The following is a 16232-nucleotide window of genomic DNA, read 5'->3' on the forward strand; positions in this document are numbered from 1 at the left end:
ACTCGTTATGATCTCCCAAGAAGTTAATCTTTGTTCCCAATAGTAATTTTATTGGGTTTCGGATTGAGATCCCAACTAAGTTGCGGTTTTAATAATGTGCAATGTTCCATAAACTCGACTCCCAGTGCAGGAGGTGCTTCGCCTTGACTTGATCTATTTCCAAGTTCAATGAGAGGGACTACTTGGAGGAGCGGAGGTTGAAAAGTTTTGGAACCAAGGGGCGGTGCAGAGGAAGCTGCACTGCTGGAGGTGCACGAGCGCCTCTCGTGGTCCTGCGGAGCGCTCTCGTCACATGCACGGAGGTGTGTCGCCCTGGAGGTACCAAATGGCCTTGTGTTTCAGGTTTGGGTTCCATGTTCTCATGAGTATCCGATATTAATGCGTAAAGTTTACAAACACGGGGAATAGAGCGTAATGAAGCTCAATTTGGAGTGCAGAGCGGCAGGAAGAGGAATGACTTAGTTATTGGTGGGTAGGAGGGATGGGTGTAGGATAGGAGGGGAGGAGGATGAGGGAAGGGAAGGGGTGGGTGGAGAAGAGGGGGAGAGAGAGGTGCGGATGTTGGGTTCTCTAAGCGACGCGGACAAGTCTGGGCAGAAAAGGGAGCCGAAAGGGAGGGATAGTTCGAGCATAGTGAGATAAAACTGTGGGTACGGGGAAAGCCGCCTCTCGCCCTCTCCATGACCCTCTCGAAAACTTTTGGAAGATGTCTCGGCGCAAGCAGGCGAACCCCTACAAAGTTAAACGTGAGTTTACAGGGAGTTTGCGAGGGATGGAAAAGTGAACAGCGGGTGGGGTGATTACTCGGGGATTAGAGGAGGTTGTTATTTGAAGTTGTCGGCGGGGAGGCGGCCGGTGGCGGAGTCTGGATGAACATGCAGGGGAAAGGGGGGTAGAGTGGAGCTTCGGCGAAGGACATTGCGACATACAGGGAGATTGAAATGGGAGGGGTTATTAGGGGATGTCAGCAATAACTTATTGGGGAGGGAAGGGGAATTATACTTTACAAACACACACACACACACACACACACACACGCACACACACACACACACACACTGATGAGTAGGCATCGTACTACCTAAATCTGCAACAGAGAAGCAGTTGTGGGGGGTGTGGGAGAGGAGGAGGTTTGTGGGGGGTGTGCAGGAGGGAACGTCCTGTGAGAAGGTGGAGAAAAGGAAGGAAGAGGCGGACGCACTGTCGCTGTGGTTCTCCAGGCGAAGCTGGAGGAAAATGGTTGGCTCGGTTGCTAGGCACCCTTGTAAAGTAGTAGTAGTAGTTGTACATATAACTTTGTTGCCCTAAACTCCCAGGCAAGATTGTGCTTCGCTGTCTTATTGGATACCTACGTTGCCTAGGTACCTCCTTACTAGCTAAGATATCGGCAGCCCGGCTGCATTGCTACCCAACCGGCTGGTTGAGTCACTACCACTCAGTTTACGACTAGCTGGTCAAGTTTTTCCCCTAGGTTGCTGGTCGAGTCACTGCCAGGATAGGTTGCTCATACCAGGATAAATTGCTTCTACCTGGTCAAATGCTAGTTGAGTTGCTGGACTTTCTTAGTTTGCCGGCTACGTGTCTCCTGTTTGACTCATTTTTCTGTTTGCGTAACTGACCTGAATTATGGCTTAAGTCTGTCTGTGTGAGTGTGCTGCTTATTTTTTTCTCTCTCTCTCTCTTTGGCACAAGGATGAAACTTTTTTGTCAAATAACACCAACAACTTGAAAAGAGAGTGGGAGGGAGTTTAAGTGGGAATTTGAGGGAAGAGAGTTGTAACTGGATGGCAATGATGGATTGGCAGACAAGTTGCCTTCATGGCGCCCTGCAAGGCAAGGGAGGGAGAGCAGATGTTGGACAGACTGGATTTGCGGCTGTTAGTTTGGGAGCTTGTGGAATTTGGCCTGCAGAATCCAAGGCTGAGGATGGGACCGGTGATGGATTCAGTTTTTGAAATACGAGTCGAATCCAGGAATGGGAGTTCGGCTTTGGACATTGGTTAAGGCACACGCGCTAGGTTTTTCTCTGTAGAACTGTCGCTGCCTTTCGTTTGCATTTTCTCGATCCTGTTATCACCGCTGAGTGAGCTGTCACTCTGATTGAAGTTGTGTTCCGTAACCAACCTTTCTTCCATCAAAATATGTACCAAAAAACAAAAAACATCCGCATTTTGGTCAGTAGAAACCTTGCACTGCAAGTCCTTTGTGAACATGTGACTCCCATGAACACCGGACTAGAGCATTTCCTCAGCAGGAAGTGGTGGGGGAAGAGGGTGTTTAGGGTGATAGGGATATGGCTGAGGTGAGCATGGCACTAAGACAAGTAGCATGAAGTATGAGGCATGGCACCACGATGGCTGTTGCTGCTATTTGGGCATGTTGTCATGGCTGCAGTTGCTACGGAGACTGAGCCCCAGGCCTTGTTTCTCAAACGGATCCTCTGGCCTGTTGCCCTTAGCAATGGCGGCTTCACTTTGGATTCACGTTGCTGCAGCTCACCCCACCCCTCTGGGGCTCTTTCCTCTTACACATGCTCTCTCTCTTCCCTGCCTCCTTTCTTAATTTTTTTTTCTCCAAGTCATTTTTCTTTCCCATGTAGCTTTCCTTGTGTATTCCTTCACAAGCCTGCTACAATTGAGGTCTTACATGGGATTAATTGATTCTGTGCAATATCTAGGCATCGGTCGTTTCTAGTGTTTTGGGAGACCTTAAAACGTATGGGTCAGCAACAGCATCCGTTTTGGAAAATAAAAGTTATAGCTGAGTTGGGGTCGAGTGGGGGTGGTTGTCGATGGCTGAGATGAGAGAGAGAAAAGGGGGGGGGGCTGCTGTATCAGATGGATGGAGTCCGCTGGAGGCTGTAATTGATCCAATGCCCTCAATATTCCCCGTCTTTTTGAGGTTAAGTGGTGAGACGGAAATTGTGTGATGCACAGGACTTTGCACGACTTTCCTGGAACTTTTCTGGCATCCTATTTGGTATTCATTTTCCTTATCTTGCACATTTTTCTACTTTTTTTGGCGATGTGATCTCTTAGCAAACCTATAAATAAACTTTCAACCTTTTATGGTAAATGGTCTTCAGTGCTAGCCCGTTGCTGGTCTTTGCGTCTTTCTTTGTGTTGCCTAACTGAACCCCCATGGAAACGCCTTTTGCTTAATATAATATAAACTGTATATGAATAAAGTCATATATTTATTTATATACAGTACATCTTAAGCTAATTTCTAAACACCTGTTTTTTTCTGAATGATGTTGGGATGTATGAAAAACTGCTCCAATCCTAAACACTGTGAATAATTGATCACAGGTAATAAATGTATGCCTCTGACTTCATCTCCAATTAATTATGCAGACATTGTATATGTCTGTATATTCAAGGAATAGATGCTGTCGGCCTAGAGGTTGAGCATTCACTCGCAAGGTAGATTTGACAAGCACAGTAACAAATGAGTTCGCTTACAAAGAACTTCAACACAGGAGGAGGCCATTCGGCCCATGAAAGCCTGCGCTACAGTAACAATATATGGTTGTCTGACCAAGCTCTGTCCTTTTTGAATGCTGAGCATCAAGCAAGGAAGCAGCACGTACCATTTTTAAAGTCTTTGGTATGACTCGGCTACAAAGGGTTCAACCGCCGACCTCCCAGACTCGGAGTGGATCGGCTCTAGCTATCATGCCACCAAGGCTGATCAGTCTCGAGTAATCTCAATTTGAAATATTTATACAAAAATGAAGCTTGTGCAAGATCTGCCTGTAGGCTCCACCATGTGCTAGGTACAGTAGTGGCCAAAAATATTGGCACCCTTGCACTTTTTTCAAATAATGCACCATTTCATCTAGAAAATTGTTGAAATTAAAAAGTATTTTGGTATCCGCATACACTACATGATCAAAAGTATGCGGACACCCCTTCTAATTAGTGTATTCGGCTGTTTCAGCCAGACCCATTGCTGACAGGAATATATAATCAAGCACACAGCCATGCAATATCCATAGACAAACATTGGCAGTAGAATGGGCTGTATTGAAGAGCTCAGTGACTTTCAACGTGGCACCATCATAGGATGCCACCTTTCCAACAAGTCAGTTCATCAAATTTCTACCCTGCTAGAGCTGCCCCGGTCAACTATAAGTGCTGTTATTGTGAAGTAGAAACATCTAGGAGCAACCACAGCTCAGCCGCGAAGTGGTAGGCCACACAAGCTCGCAGAACGGGACCGCCGAGTGCTGAAGCGCGTAGCATGTAAAAATCGTCTCTCCTCGGTTGCAACACTCACTACCGAGTTCCAAACTGCCTCTGGAAGCAACGTCAGCACAACAACTGTTTGTCAGGAGCTTCATGAAATGGGTTTCCATGGCCGAGCATCCGCACACAAGCCTAAGATCACCGTGCGCAATGCCAAGCATCGGCTAGAGTGGTTTAAAGCTCGCCACCATTGGACTCTGGAGCAGTGGAAACGTGTTCTCTGGAGTGATGAATCACGCTTCACCATCTGGCAGTCCGATGGACTAATCTGGGTTTAACGGATGCCAGGAGAACATTACCTGCCCGAATACATCGTGCCAACTGTAAAGTTTGGTGTTTGAGGAATAATGGTCTGGGACTGTTTTTAATGGTTTGGGCTTGGCCCCTTAGTTCCAGTGAAGGGAAATCTTAACGCAACAGCATACAATGACATTCTAGACGATTGTGTGCTTCCAACTTTGTAGCAACAGTTTGGGGAAGTGTTACGTGCTCCTCCCCGACCCCCTGGTCACGGTGTACCTCCGAGCCCCGAGAGGAGTCACGGCAGAAAAATGTGTTATTCTGTGTGTCAAAGATCAATGGAGAAGCCACCCCAATTGTTACTCACAAACAAATACTGTATTAAGATCACACAAGATTAACAGTACAACAACAATAGTATTCAAAAGTACAATCAATATGCCCTATGATGGTACCATCAGTTTTGTAATATATAACTCACTGTGCTCCAAGTGAGTGAAACAAGAACATTCCCCAATGTCTCTTATTCCCGGCTTCAAGACGAAGTTGATTCGCTCCAGCGATCGCCAGAACGATGTCCAATCGAGACCAGAATCCCGTGCGGATGGCAAGTACAGTCTCACCGCCGAAGCTGTACAAAGGCGCCCTCAAGGCGACTGGGAAATCCAAAGGTGCCCTACAGGCGACTGAGAGATCACACCCTCGGGTATGGACGAAGTAACCTTCAAAAAGCCACGTCACACACACGCCCCAGATCGACGTCTGAATGCGGTGAAAATGGTCGAAAAGAGACGAAACCGCGAGCGAAGCACAAGTCCTGCGCGAGTCAAAATGGGCGATGACTCGCGCTTGAGACATAACGGCCCGGCGATAATTCTCCTCGGAATCCACCGCCAAAAACCTGACACGCAGGTTGATCGGTCATAGCGATGACAACTCTGTCGCAGGGACCCCTTTCCCGGGAACCCGAAAGTTCGCTAGTGACTCTTGCTTGCCAACGTTCGCTTCAGAACCCGGAGCAACTCGGCTTTCTTGTCCGACTCCTTCACTCTGCCCTCTTTTTTTCTCTTCTTCCTCCTCGTCGTCCGGTTCCCGATCCGGTTTCCTGTTTCTTTTAACATTAACTTTTTTACCTTTTGAAAACAGTTCATGGACAATAAACCTTTTGAAAACAATAATAGTACATGGAATCAGAAATATTTACAGTGGATGCAAACCACCCCAACGGAAGTGACGAATCCGTAACACTTCCCCCCATCAAGAAAGAAAGTTTGAACATAGTGAAAACTTTCTTTGTAGGCAAAACTCTCCCAACGAACAAAAGTAAACTCGCACCCAAATCATCAATTCCCGTGAGCAGCGATAATCAATATTTCCCAAAAATAAAGCAACAAAACTTCAAACCATCTACAGAGATTTCCAAAGTTCGTTCACTCTGGACAAAGCATCAGCAACGACATTGTCCCTGCCCTTTACATGCTCAATTTCCAAGTTGAACTCCTGCAAAGCCAAACTCCATCTCATCAACCTCTGATTTTTTTTTTTTTTTTTTTTTTTTTTGAATGAAGGTTAAGGGGTTGTGAACAAAAATCCAAAGTCAAGCAAATCTATAGACTTTTTTAGGGAGGCTGAGCTGAGAGCCAGGGTTCATGGTGGTTGGGTGGTGAGGCCTGGAAGTATTCACTACATGGACGCCTTTAGGAACGTGGAGTTCACGGTTAATCAGTGTAGGAATCTTGGCTCGGCTGCTCCGCAGCATTCAGTGCTTCAAACTCTTCCTAACTTCCTTGGCACACCTGAGCTCCTCACCACATACAAGGCTTTCATCCGCAGCTCAATGGAATACTGCTCTCCCCTCTGGGCTGGTGCTCCTACCTCACACCTAGCTCGCCTTCACGCTGTTGAAACCAAAGCATTCAGAATCATTGGAATCTCCCGCGATGAAGCTAACTCCAAGGGCCTCTCACTCACTCACCGCAGGCAGGTTGGTGGTCTTTCCGTCTTCTACCGACTCCTCTCTGGCCTTGCCCCCCCCCCAGCTCTCTCTGGGCTCTGTCCCGCAAATATTCCTACAGGTCGCACAAGATCTGCCTGCAACCCTCTTATGGTTAAACTGCCAAAATCAAGACTCTCTGCTCACCTTCACTCCTTCATTCCTCTTTTCTCCCGCCTCTGGAACAAACTCCCTCACTCTCTTCAATCCCACTCCACCCTCCAAGTCTTTAAAACAGCTGTTCACCATCTCTTATCTTCCCCCATCCAAAACCTTGATCTTTTCTACCCCCGCTAATTTCACCCCAATTCCACTTTTTTGAAATACCAACTTCTGTCCAGGAAGTCCTTGGTGTCCTTGTGTTTTATACCTCTCCCTCCCCCCTCCCCCCCCCCCCATTCCCATGCCTCCTCCCCCCGGGCCCTCTCCCTTCCACACATCTCCCTGCTCTCGGATGTTGTGTTTGTGTGCTTCCCCTTCTCTCCCCATCTTGTCTTCCGCTCCCTCTTTTTGGGTATTTTGTTTGTCTGGTTGATTTGTTTGTGAAGTAAATGTTAGCTCTTTCACGAGCCTCAATTCAGTATACAAAAAAAAAACAAAAAAACTTTCATAATAATCACGGTTGGAGCGCTTGTCGCTGTAGTCACATGAATAGCGGTCTCCTTCTCGGCCACTACCCTGATAATCATCCCTTCGGGAGCTGCCGTAACTCTGGGAGCCTCCATAGTAATCTCGACTGCGGCCACCACCAAAACTACTACTTCCACGCCGGGAGCCATAGCCACCCCTGAAACTACCTCCACGTTTTCCTCCTCTGTAGCCCCTTCGACGCCCATGGCCTACCTTCTCTACTGTTATGGTCCGACAATCCAAATCCTTGCCCTTCAAATCGTTTTCTGCATCTTTGGCATCCTTTGTGTTTTCAAACGTGACAAAGCCAAACCCTCTTGACTTTTGCGTCTCCCTGTCCTTTATCAGCCGCACTTCCAAGAGCGGTCCATCTTTGCCAAAGACAGAGTCCAGAACATCTTCCCTTGTTTTGAAGTTCAGTCCACCTACAAAGAGCTTGCCAACATTGCCTCCATTCATGACTCGTGTGTGCTGACACCTAGTTTCAGGGTACTTGACAAGACGTGTCTGTGCAAAGCGTGACGTCAGTACCTTCTCCTTCTCTTCAGAGTGCTTCCTAGCCATAGCACGAGTCGCGGTACAGGATGGAAAGATACCCGGAATCTCCGGCTCTAACTGTGCGGTGTTATTTTCCATACTAGGCTTTTCAACAAACATCGGCTTACCAGAAACCTGACCACCGGCCAAATCATTCCCGATAACAAAAGATATTCCCTCTACAGGTAGGGTGGCTTGTAAACCTACGGTGACCGGTCCTGACACCAAATCAGACTTTAAATGGATGACATGAAGTGGAGCTTTAACACAGCCACCAACCCCCTGTAAAAGAACACACACCAGTTGCCGTCTTCTCTGACAATGGCAAAATGCCTTCAAGCATCAAAGATTGATGTGCTCCTGTGTCCCTCAATACCCGAACAGGTCTCTGGTTAGTCAAGTCTCCATCCAGTGACACAAACCCCTCTGAAATAAAAGGTTTGTAACCCTCTTGAACACGGTCGTTCTGTGATGCCGTAACTTTGGCATGGGAACCTTCACAAGGCACTGTCCTCCGAGGACGATTTCTCGCATTTGCCAATGCATTCGGAGTTGTACTAGTCTGACTCCGCTCCTGATTTTTCCTTTTCAGGGCATAACATTGGGACATCAAATGTCCAGGTTTCTTGCAAAAAGCGCAAGTAGGCCCGGAGGAAAAACTCGTGGTCTGCCTCGGGCCCCCCGGAAGATAAGTCTGTCTTGGAACTGTAGTCTTCTGATCCCTAAAAGTCGTGGTATCAGATTTGTCCCCATAGTCATCTCTAGGCCGCCTCCACGAATATTTGTTCTCCGCCCCTGCTTTACCATAACTCCCCTGGCTAACTCGAGGCGGGAAGTTAGGTTTGTGGAACCCCATCCTGTGTGTCAAGGCATAGTCTGCTGCCATGGTTGCTGCCTCATACAACTCTGGTACTTTCTTTTCCTCCAGATGTACTTTAATGTCTGTGTGGACACACTGAATTCCTCCACCAAGATCAATTGTCGCAACAGGTTGAAGTCTTTCCCAACCCCCTTCGAATCACACCACCGATCAAACATGGTTTCCTTCATTCTGGCCAACTCCACATGGGTCTCACTCTCCCTCTTCCTGGCATTCTGGAATTTTTGCCGGTAAGCTTCAGGGACCAATTCATAGGCTTTGAGAATGGCTTTCTTCACTTTCTCATAATCTACACATTGGTCAATTGGTAAAGCCGAAAATATATCTTGAGCTTTACCCACCAAAACACTTTGCACTAACATAGTCCAGGACCCCACAGGCCATTTTAGCATTTGAGCCACTTTCTCAAAGTGTAAAAAAAACTTGGCTACCTCCTTTTCATTGAAGGGTGGAACCAGCCTCACATGCCTACCAACATCCCAGGTGTTCTGACTAGTTGTCGAACCAGCCGGCATGGATACGACTTCTCCCCGTTTTCCCATTAATTCCAGCTCCTTGAGTTTAACTTCCTTCTGATACTCCGTGTCACGTTCCTTTAACTCCCCTTCGGCTTTCCTTTCCTGTGCTCTTTCCTCTGCTTTTCTCTCCTCGAGTTCTCTTGCAGCTCTCCTTTCCTCTGCTTTTAACCTTTCCTGGCTCTGCAGTTGCATCTCCATTTTCCGGAGCTCCACATTTTCTTTTTCCTCAGGTAACCAATCCAAGGCTACCTCTGTCCATGTTCCCTGTCCCACCAGAGATTCTACCACCAATGTCTGCATCTCTGCTTTCTTCATATTAACTCGGACCTCCAAGTTAAAATGTCTGGCCAATATCAAGAGTTCCGACTTTTTTAACACTTGGAACTGTGCTTCATTAGGGGATGCTGCAAACTGTTCTGCGTCAAACACCATGGTGACAATCAGTTAGCACCTGTTAACCATCACACAAAAATTTCCACATTTTTTTGAAAAATTTGGGAATGTTAGAAAATTCCAAGTTTGGGAATGCTCGGGACTTCTATCCCGGACGAATGTTATCAGGGAATTTAATCCCGGATGAGGATCCCAATTTCGAGCCCCCGAGCCAATTGGAAGAGCCCCCAATTCTGTTACATGCTCCTCCCAGACCCCCTGGTCACGGTGTACCTCCGAGCCCCGAGAGGAGTCACGGCAGAAAAATGTGTTATTCTGTGTGTCAAAGATCAACGGAGAAGCCACCCCAATTGTTACTCACAAACAAATATTGTATTAAGATCACACAAGAATAACAGTACAACAATAGTATTCAAAAGTACAATCAATATGCCCTATGATGGTACCATCAGTTTTGTAATATATAACTCACTGTGCTCCAAGTGAGTGAAACAAGAACATTCCCCAATGTCTTATTCCCGGCTTCAAGACGAAGTTGATTCGCTCCAGCGATCGTGGGAACAATGTCCGATCAAGATCAATCGAGGCATAGGCGGTCGAAGCGGCACAGAAGTCACATGGTCCAACACCCAGCAAACTCGCGGTAGAATGGAAAATCCCCAAAGACGCGCGCCGACGTACATGTTCGCCGTTCAATCAGCGAACCGCCGTGTAACCTTCAAACGCCGCTTTCGCACACACGCATCCCCGGCAGACGGCCGGAGGATGAGAAAAGTTGTCGCGTACCAAAACCTTCTTCGGTGGACGCAGCGTGCGGGGCAGAATGGTTGGCGGCTCTCACTCGAGCCGGAGCCTCTAGGCAAGGATTCTCCGGAACCTCAATGCCGATACCTGGCTATGCAGGTTCCTCAATATTCCGGCGATATCACCAATCGCACGATATTCCTTTCAAGGACTCGAAGTTCACTCGCGATGTACGCTCGACCACGCTAGGTACGGAGCTTCGCCACACGTCTTCCACGACCTTTGCCTCACCACCTCTTCTTCTTCGCTCGACGTCTTCCGGTGCACGATCCAATTTCCTGTTTCATTTTTACCATGAGCGCTTTTAACCTTTTAATCACAATAACCATTTCCTTTAAACAACAATAATCGCCGTTTCCTTCCAACCCCGATAAGAATAATAATACCCAACCAGAAATGTTTCACGTGGATGAAAACCACCACCACGGAAGGGCCGAATCCGTAACACAATTATCTCTAAAATCAAGTTGAAATTGACAAAAGTATTTGGTTTCCACAATTCTTTATTTCACTGTTAATATTACAGAACCTTTGCTTTTGATTCAGAACTTAATATATCCTTTTAAATCAGAAAATAAAAAGAAATGGCATTGACAAAATTATTGACACCCGACTTCATATTTGGAAGCACAGCCTTTGGATAAAATAACTGCAGTAAAGAGCTTCCTATAGCCAGGAATGAGCTTCCTCCACCTCTCTGCTGGCAGTTTGGTCCACTCTTCTTGTGCAAACTGCTCCAGTTCTCCCAGATTTGAAGGGTACCTTCTCCCAACTGCTGTTTTCAGATCTCCTCACAGGTGTTCAATGGGATTTAGATCTGGACTCATTTCTGACCACTTCAGAACATTCCAGCGTTTTGTCTTGAACCCGAAGGGAATCAACTTCGCCTTGGAGAGTTATAGAGACATTGGGGAGTGCCGTGAGTTTGAGATAAGTACTAGATAAGATGGTACCATCTTAAGATTTTGATTGTCTGGATTTGCTATCGTTATTGGTGATGTTATTCCTGTGTGATTTTTAATATATTATTGGTTTGTTTATAACCATTGGTGTGGTTTCCTTATTGATTTCGACACGGAATAATATATATTTTCTGCCGTGGCTCCTCCCGGGGTTCGGAGGTATACCGAGACCAGGAGGTCGGGGAGGAGCCCGTAACAATTGTAAGTTATTTGAAAAAAGTGCAAGGGTGCCAATATTTTTGGCTATGACTGTAGCTCATGGGTTAGTTCAAGGTGTGCATATGCGTCGTGCATGCATTCTTTTTTTGGAGTTGCATCACTCTGTCCTGTTAAAATGGACCCTGAGCCCTTACAGATCCCACGGTGTCTTTCACGAAGAGTATGCGAGTTATCGGCAGCACCCTGAAACAAATTAGACAAATCTGCCACCGTCAGTTGAATGTCAAGCCTGGTCAAAAATGGGTGAAAAACCTCGACACAGTTGCATTGGGCATCATTGCTGTCATTGAAATTGAGTGCTGGATAATCCAGCCGATAGTGTTGCATGTAGCATTAGGGTTGGTTTTTATGAAAGTGCCTGATTTTTTGACATAATTTGCACTGTGTGGGATTGTAAGGGGACATGAACCCAACCCTTGGCCAGTCTGAACTAATGCTGAATGCCAGGTGGGAGCTGTGAAACCATACGACCAGGGTGAGCGCCCCGTAGATTAGATCGACGTTCAGTGTGTGTTGGCTGCCCTCTCAGCTGAGTGCACTGGTCTTCTGATCTACACACATTTATGCCGTACCTCAACAGCCAGTGGCACGAAATCGACAGAGCAGAGTGGGGAGGTTAATTGGTTCATGTAAATCCAATTTATACTTTACACAATACAGGGCCATTCAGAAAATCATGCCAAACGGTACACTTATTCCCACATGCTCCCATCTTCCCGCAAGGAAAATCAGTTGAATTGCATTCACTGCGCCTTTTGGTGATTGCAGCCTTCCGTTCTTCAAATTTGCATGAACAACACAGATATTCAGTTGAATAGAAGATGAACCACCTTTAGAGGCCATTTTTCCCTGCAGAGCAGGGGTTGGCCTTTATTTGGCACCATGGTCCCCTTTTTATCCCCCGTCGCACCGCGGGGCAAAAGGGGGACTACGGTTTTCCCCTCCGTCCGTGTGTGTGTGTGTGTGTGTGTGTGTGTGTGTGTGTGTATGTGTGCGTGCGTGCATGCGTGCGGGCGGGCGTGCGTGCATAAGCGAAGGACCGAATTCTAATTTGGTGTGTGGGTGCAACCCACGTCAAAATCCAAGATGGCCGCCGCCATGTATGTCTGAACCTTGTGAGCGGAATATCTTGAAAAATAAGCGAAGCACCAACTTCTAATCTGGTGGGTGGGTGTATCTACGCATAAGGAAGAATGTTATTGAAAATTGGATCGCCACGTAAAAATCCAAGATGGCCGCCACCATATATGTCTGAACCTTGTGAGCGAAATATCTTGAAAAATAAGCGAAGTACCAACTTCTAATCTGGTGTGTGGGTGTATCTACGCATAAGGGAGAACGCTATTGAAAATTGGGTCGCCACGTCAACATCCAAGATGGCGGTACATATATATGTCTGAACCTTGTGAGCGAAATATCTTGAAAAATAAACGAACTACTAACTTCTAATCTGGTGTGTGGGTGTATCTACGCATAAGGAATAACGCTATTGAAAATTGGGTCGCCACGTCAAAATCCAAGATGACCGCCGCCATGTATGTCTGAACATTGTGAGTGGAATATCTTGAAAAATAAACGAACTGCTAACTTCTAATCTGGTGTGTGGGTGTATCTACGCATAAGGAATAACGCTATTGAAAATTGGGTCGCCAAGTCAAAATCCAAGATGGCCGCCTTGCGTCTTCCACTTTGTCAACTCACATCACTTCACCGATGGGGAACCTAGGCGTAACGCTTGTTGAAGCAATATTTTACAGCCAGATGCTCTTCCTGCCGCCTGAAGCAATATTTTACAGCCAGATGCTCTTCCTGCCGCCAACCCTGTTCGTCGCCTCTTGCGACACACAGGGAATTACCAGTGAACTGGTGCTCACTTTGCCGACCTCGGAAGGATGACAAGCTGAGTCAACCCCCTGGCATTAATTCAGCGATCGACGGGGATTCAAACCCAGGATCCTAGGATTCCAAGCCGGCACCCTAACCGCGAAGCCAACACCAGGCTTAGTTGAATAGAAGATGATGTCATGAAAACTACATTCGAGAAGGGAATTGCTCCAGAGGCCGTCGACCCTCCATGTGAATATATCTTGGAACTACAGACCGCATAGTATTTCAATGAGGGGCATTCCAAAGTTATAGGAACGGGTATTCATTCGTACTCCAAACCCCCCCCCCCCCCCCCCCCAAATTTTCTGTTCATTATAAACTTGCATTTATGTTGGATAACATGTTTCATTGTTGTTTTAGAATAAAATCCAGAGCTTTGCTACATCGTAACTTATAGATCTTACAAAAATTCTGCATCAATTTGTCATCAAAAAAATTTATCCTATAAAGTGCCAGCTCCAAATAAGATCCTAGAACTAGCTAGACTGAGGACTAGCAAAGGTACCCAGGGTTGCCAGGCAACGCATAGTCCCACCTCGCACCCCTTCCCCTGACTCCTTCCACCTCCTCCCATTCCTTCCACTGCCTCCTCCCACCTCACCCTTCCTCTCACTCCTCCCCCACATCCGGACGCCCATCCCTTCCCCTCCCACCTCCCACCCCTCCCAACCAACCTCCTTCTTCCCCCTCATCCCTCCCTCACCCCTGCCTCCTCTCACCCCTCCCTCCAAACTTCCACTCCACCCTTTCCCCCTCCCTCTTCCCACCCCTCCTCCCCCTCTGGACTCCCATCTCACCCTTTCCTCTCTTCCCCTGCCTTCTCCCACCCCACCTCCCTCCAGACTCCTCCCTTTTCCCTTTCCTCCTCCCACCTCCTGCCCTCACCTTCTCCCCTTCCTCATTCCACCCTTTCTCTGCCTCCTCCCACCCCACCTCCTCTGGACTTCCACCCTACATCTTCCCCTCCCTCCAGACTCACACCTCTTCCCCTCCCTCCTCCCCCCTCCTAGTCACTGAAAGTGAATAACATGTTTTTAACCACGTTTGGGAAAAATAAAAAAATAAGTAAAACCTACTTTTGAATCCTACCAACCCGTGTTTTGTCGTTTCCATGTGTCGTGTTTGAATCTGCCCAACCCTGAGGGACTAATTCATCGATATGGCCGAAATTAGTTATGGTTTAGATGTTTATCCTCGTCGCCATGTAATTAATATGGGGTGTGTTCAGTTACCAAGTTTCTAGGAGAGTGCTCGCCATGTGGCAAGCACTCAAGCAAGCACCCCATTCAAAACCGTTGATAAGGAACAGCTGGCGCTAGCTAGCTGCTTGGGAACTTAACACACCACTGGACACCTTGACAATATTTTATAGACGTACAAAACGCCGTCAAAAAGACGGTTAAATTAAACACTTCAAATATGAATCCACAAGTATTGCAGGTCCAAGTAGAGTCACAGCCTATCCTATGGAGGTATGAAATAAGACGACAGTGCAGAATCAGCGATTACAGCCATACTTACATCAATATACTTAGTTATAAGAATCGCTAATTTCTTCAAATTTTAGGATTTTGCTCCAGTTTTCACAGGTTATTTAGTCCCCCAGCTCCAATCCTCAAATCAGAAGACAGATTTTGATTATATACTTGAATTAGTCTGTGAGAGGCCATCGTGGAAAATCACATCATATAGTGTATAAAATTGCTCCAAGCTCCATAATTTGACAACGTTAGCACCTACAAAAGCGATGTCTACAGCAAATCATAGGTATGAAGATCAGTCATTTGATGATGTGAGTTAGAAAAGTGTAAAAAATATTTTGAGCGCTTAATCGTGCAGAAACCATTATGACCGGTTCCAAGGCAAGGCATCCTTGAGCAGGCCGAAACAAAACTCAACCCTAAACAGGCCGGGTTATCTTGGACCTTCTGAAAGCCGGGGGGAGGGGCGGATTCTGCGGCAACTATAGATCTGATTTTTATAAAATTGGTCTCAAAACGTGCAAAAGAGTAGAACAGAAATAGTCATGAAAGCTCAGCACGAGAAAAAGATTCTGCCAAAATATGACAAAAAGTAGACAGGAGGGTGGAATCTGCCTCCTCTGGCCTGATTAGGGTTAAGATCCCTGCGAGGGATACCGAGCTGACCAAGGATGAAGCCTTGTTTTGTTTTAATTCAATAAGCCAGTTAATGGTCTTCGAAAGGGGGTGTTTAAATTTACCCAAACACCCAGTTTTCATACCTGCACGCCCTTGGAGTTCCCTTAGTTTGTTTGTAAAGTTTTGGGCTGCTAGGTTTCATGGTTTTGGAGTTATGGAGGAGACACACACACTAACTAACTGCCACACATTGTCTTTTATCATTAAAGATTACCCAAAATGAGTGTCGTTACGAGAAGGTATGGAATTTATGAATGCCCAGGTCGAGGCTAATCATAATGGATCTCTGCCTTCAGATCAATGAACTATTTAATTTGTCAAGGCGATCGTCCACGATTACTTGGCCATGTCAAAGTCTCAGCAAGATGGGTTCCTTAAAAACTCAGCACTGTCGATCAATACGCTATACTTGAGCAATGGCTTATTTCGCTGACTTATCTTGCTGTTCATTGCAGGTCCAGCTGACTTTCTTACTTTTCTGATAACTGGTGACAAAATGGAGCTTGTACACTGGAATTCGAACATCATGTTGAAATCTGCACTGGAAGCACAAAGGATCACCGCCACCCAATAAATTTCATACCCAACCCTCTCAAAATTTCATACCCAAAAAAAGATTATGGCCTAGAGATTCTGAGGGAATCCTGTTGATTTATTATATGTCTCCTAGAACTGGCAGCCTTGTGCAGAAGTGGAGGCAGACCTTCAAAGACAAATACTGAGGGATGTTGACCAAAAGCATGTTTCTTCACTCAGAATG

General features: G+C 46.5%; 1 protein-coding gene across 11 annotated transcripts in view; it reads left to right on the plus strand.

The window, feature by feature from the left end:
- Window positions 1-244: 244 nt before the first annotated feature.
- The window catches only part of LOC137434049 (uncharacterized), an 81833-nt gene continuing 65845 nt past the window's right edge, over window positions 245-16232 (plus strand). For 6 of the 11 annotated variants that reach the window (XR_010985777.2, XM_068126670.2, XM_068126672.2 and 3 more), the window contains exon 1: window positions 548-746. Coding sequence is in view for 6 of the 11 variants with exons in the window: in XM_068126670.2 (XP_067982771.2) it covers window positions 707-746 (40 nt within the window). In the remaining 5 variants the exon portion in view is untranslated. Of the gene's footprint in view, window positions 343-531; window positions 747-16232 lie in introns of those variants that run through there. The other 5 variants (XM_068126679.2, XM_068126675.2, XM_068126680.2 and 2 more) reach the window with 3 other exon arrangements.

The sequence above is a fragment of the Myxine glutinosa genome, chromosome 10, assembly GCF_964187855.1.
Source record: "Myxine glutinosa chromosome 10, kmMyxGlut1.1, whole genome shotgun sequence".
NCBI classification, from domain to species: Eukaryota; Metazoa; Chordata; class Myxini; order Myxiniformes; family Myxinidae; genus Myxine; species Myxine glutinosa.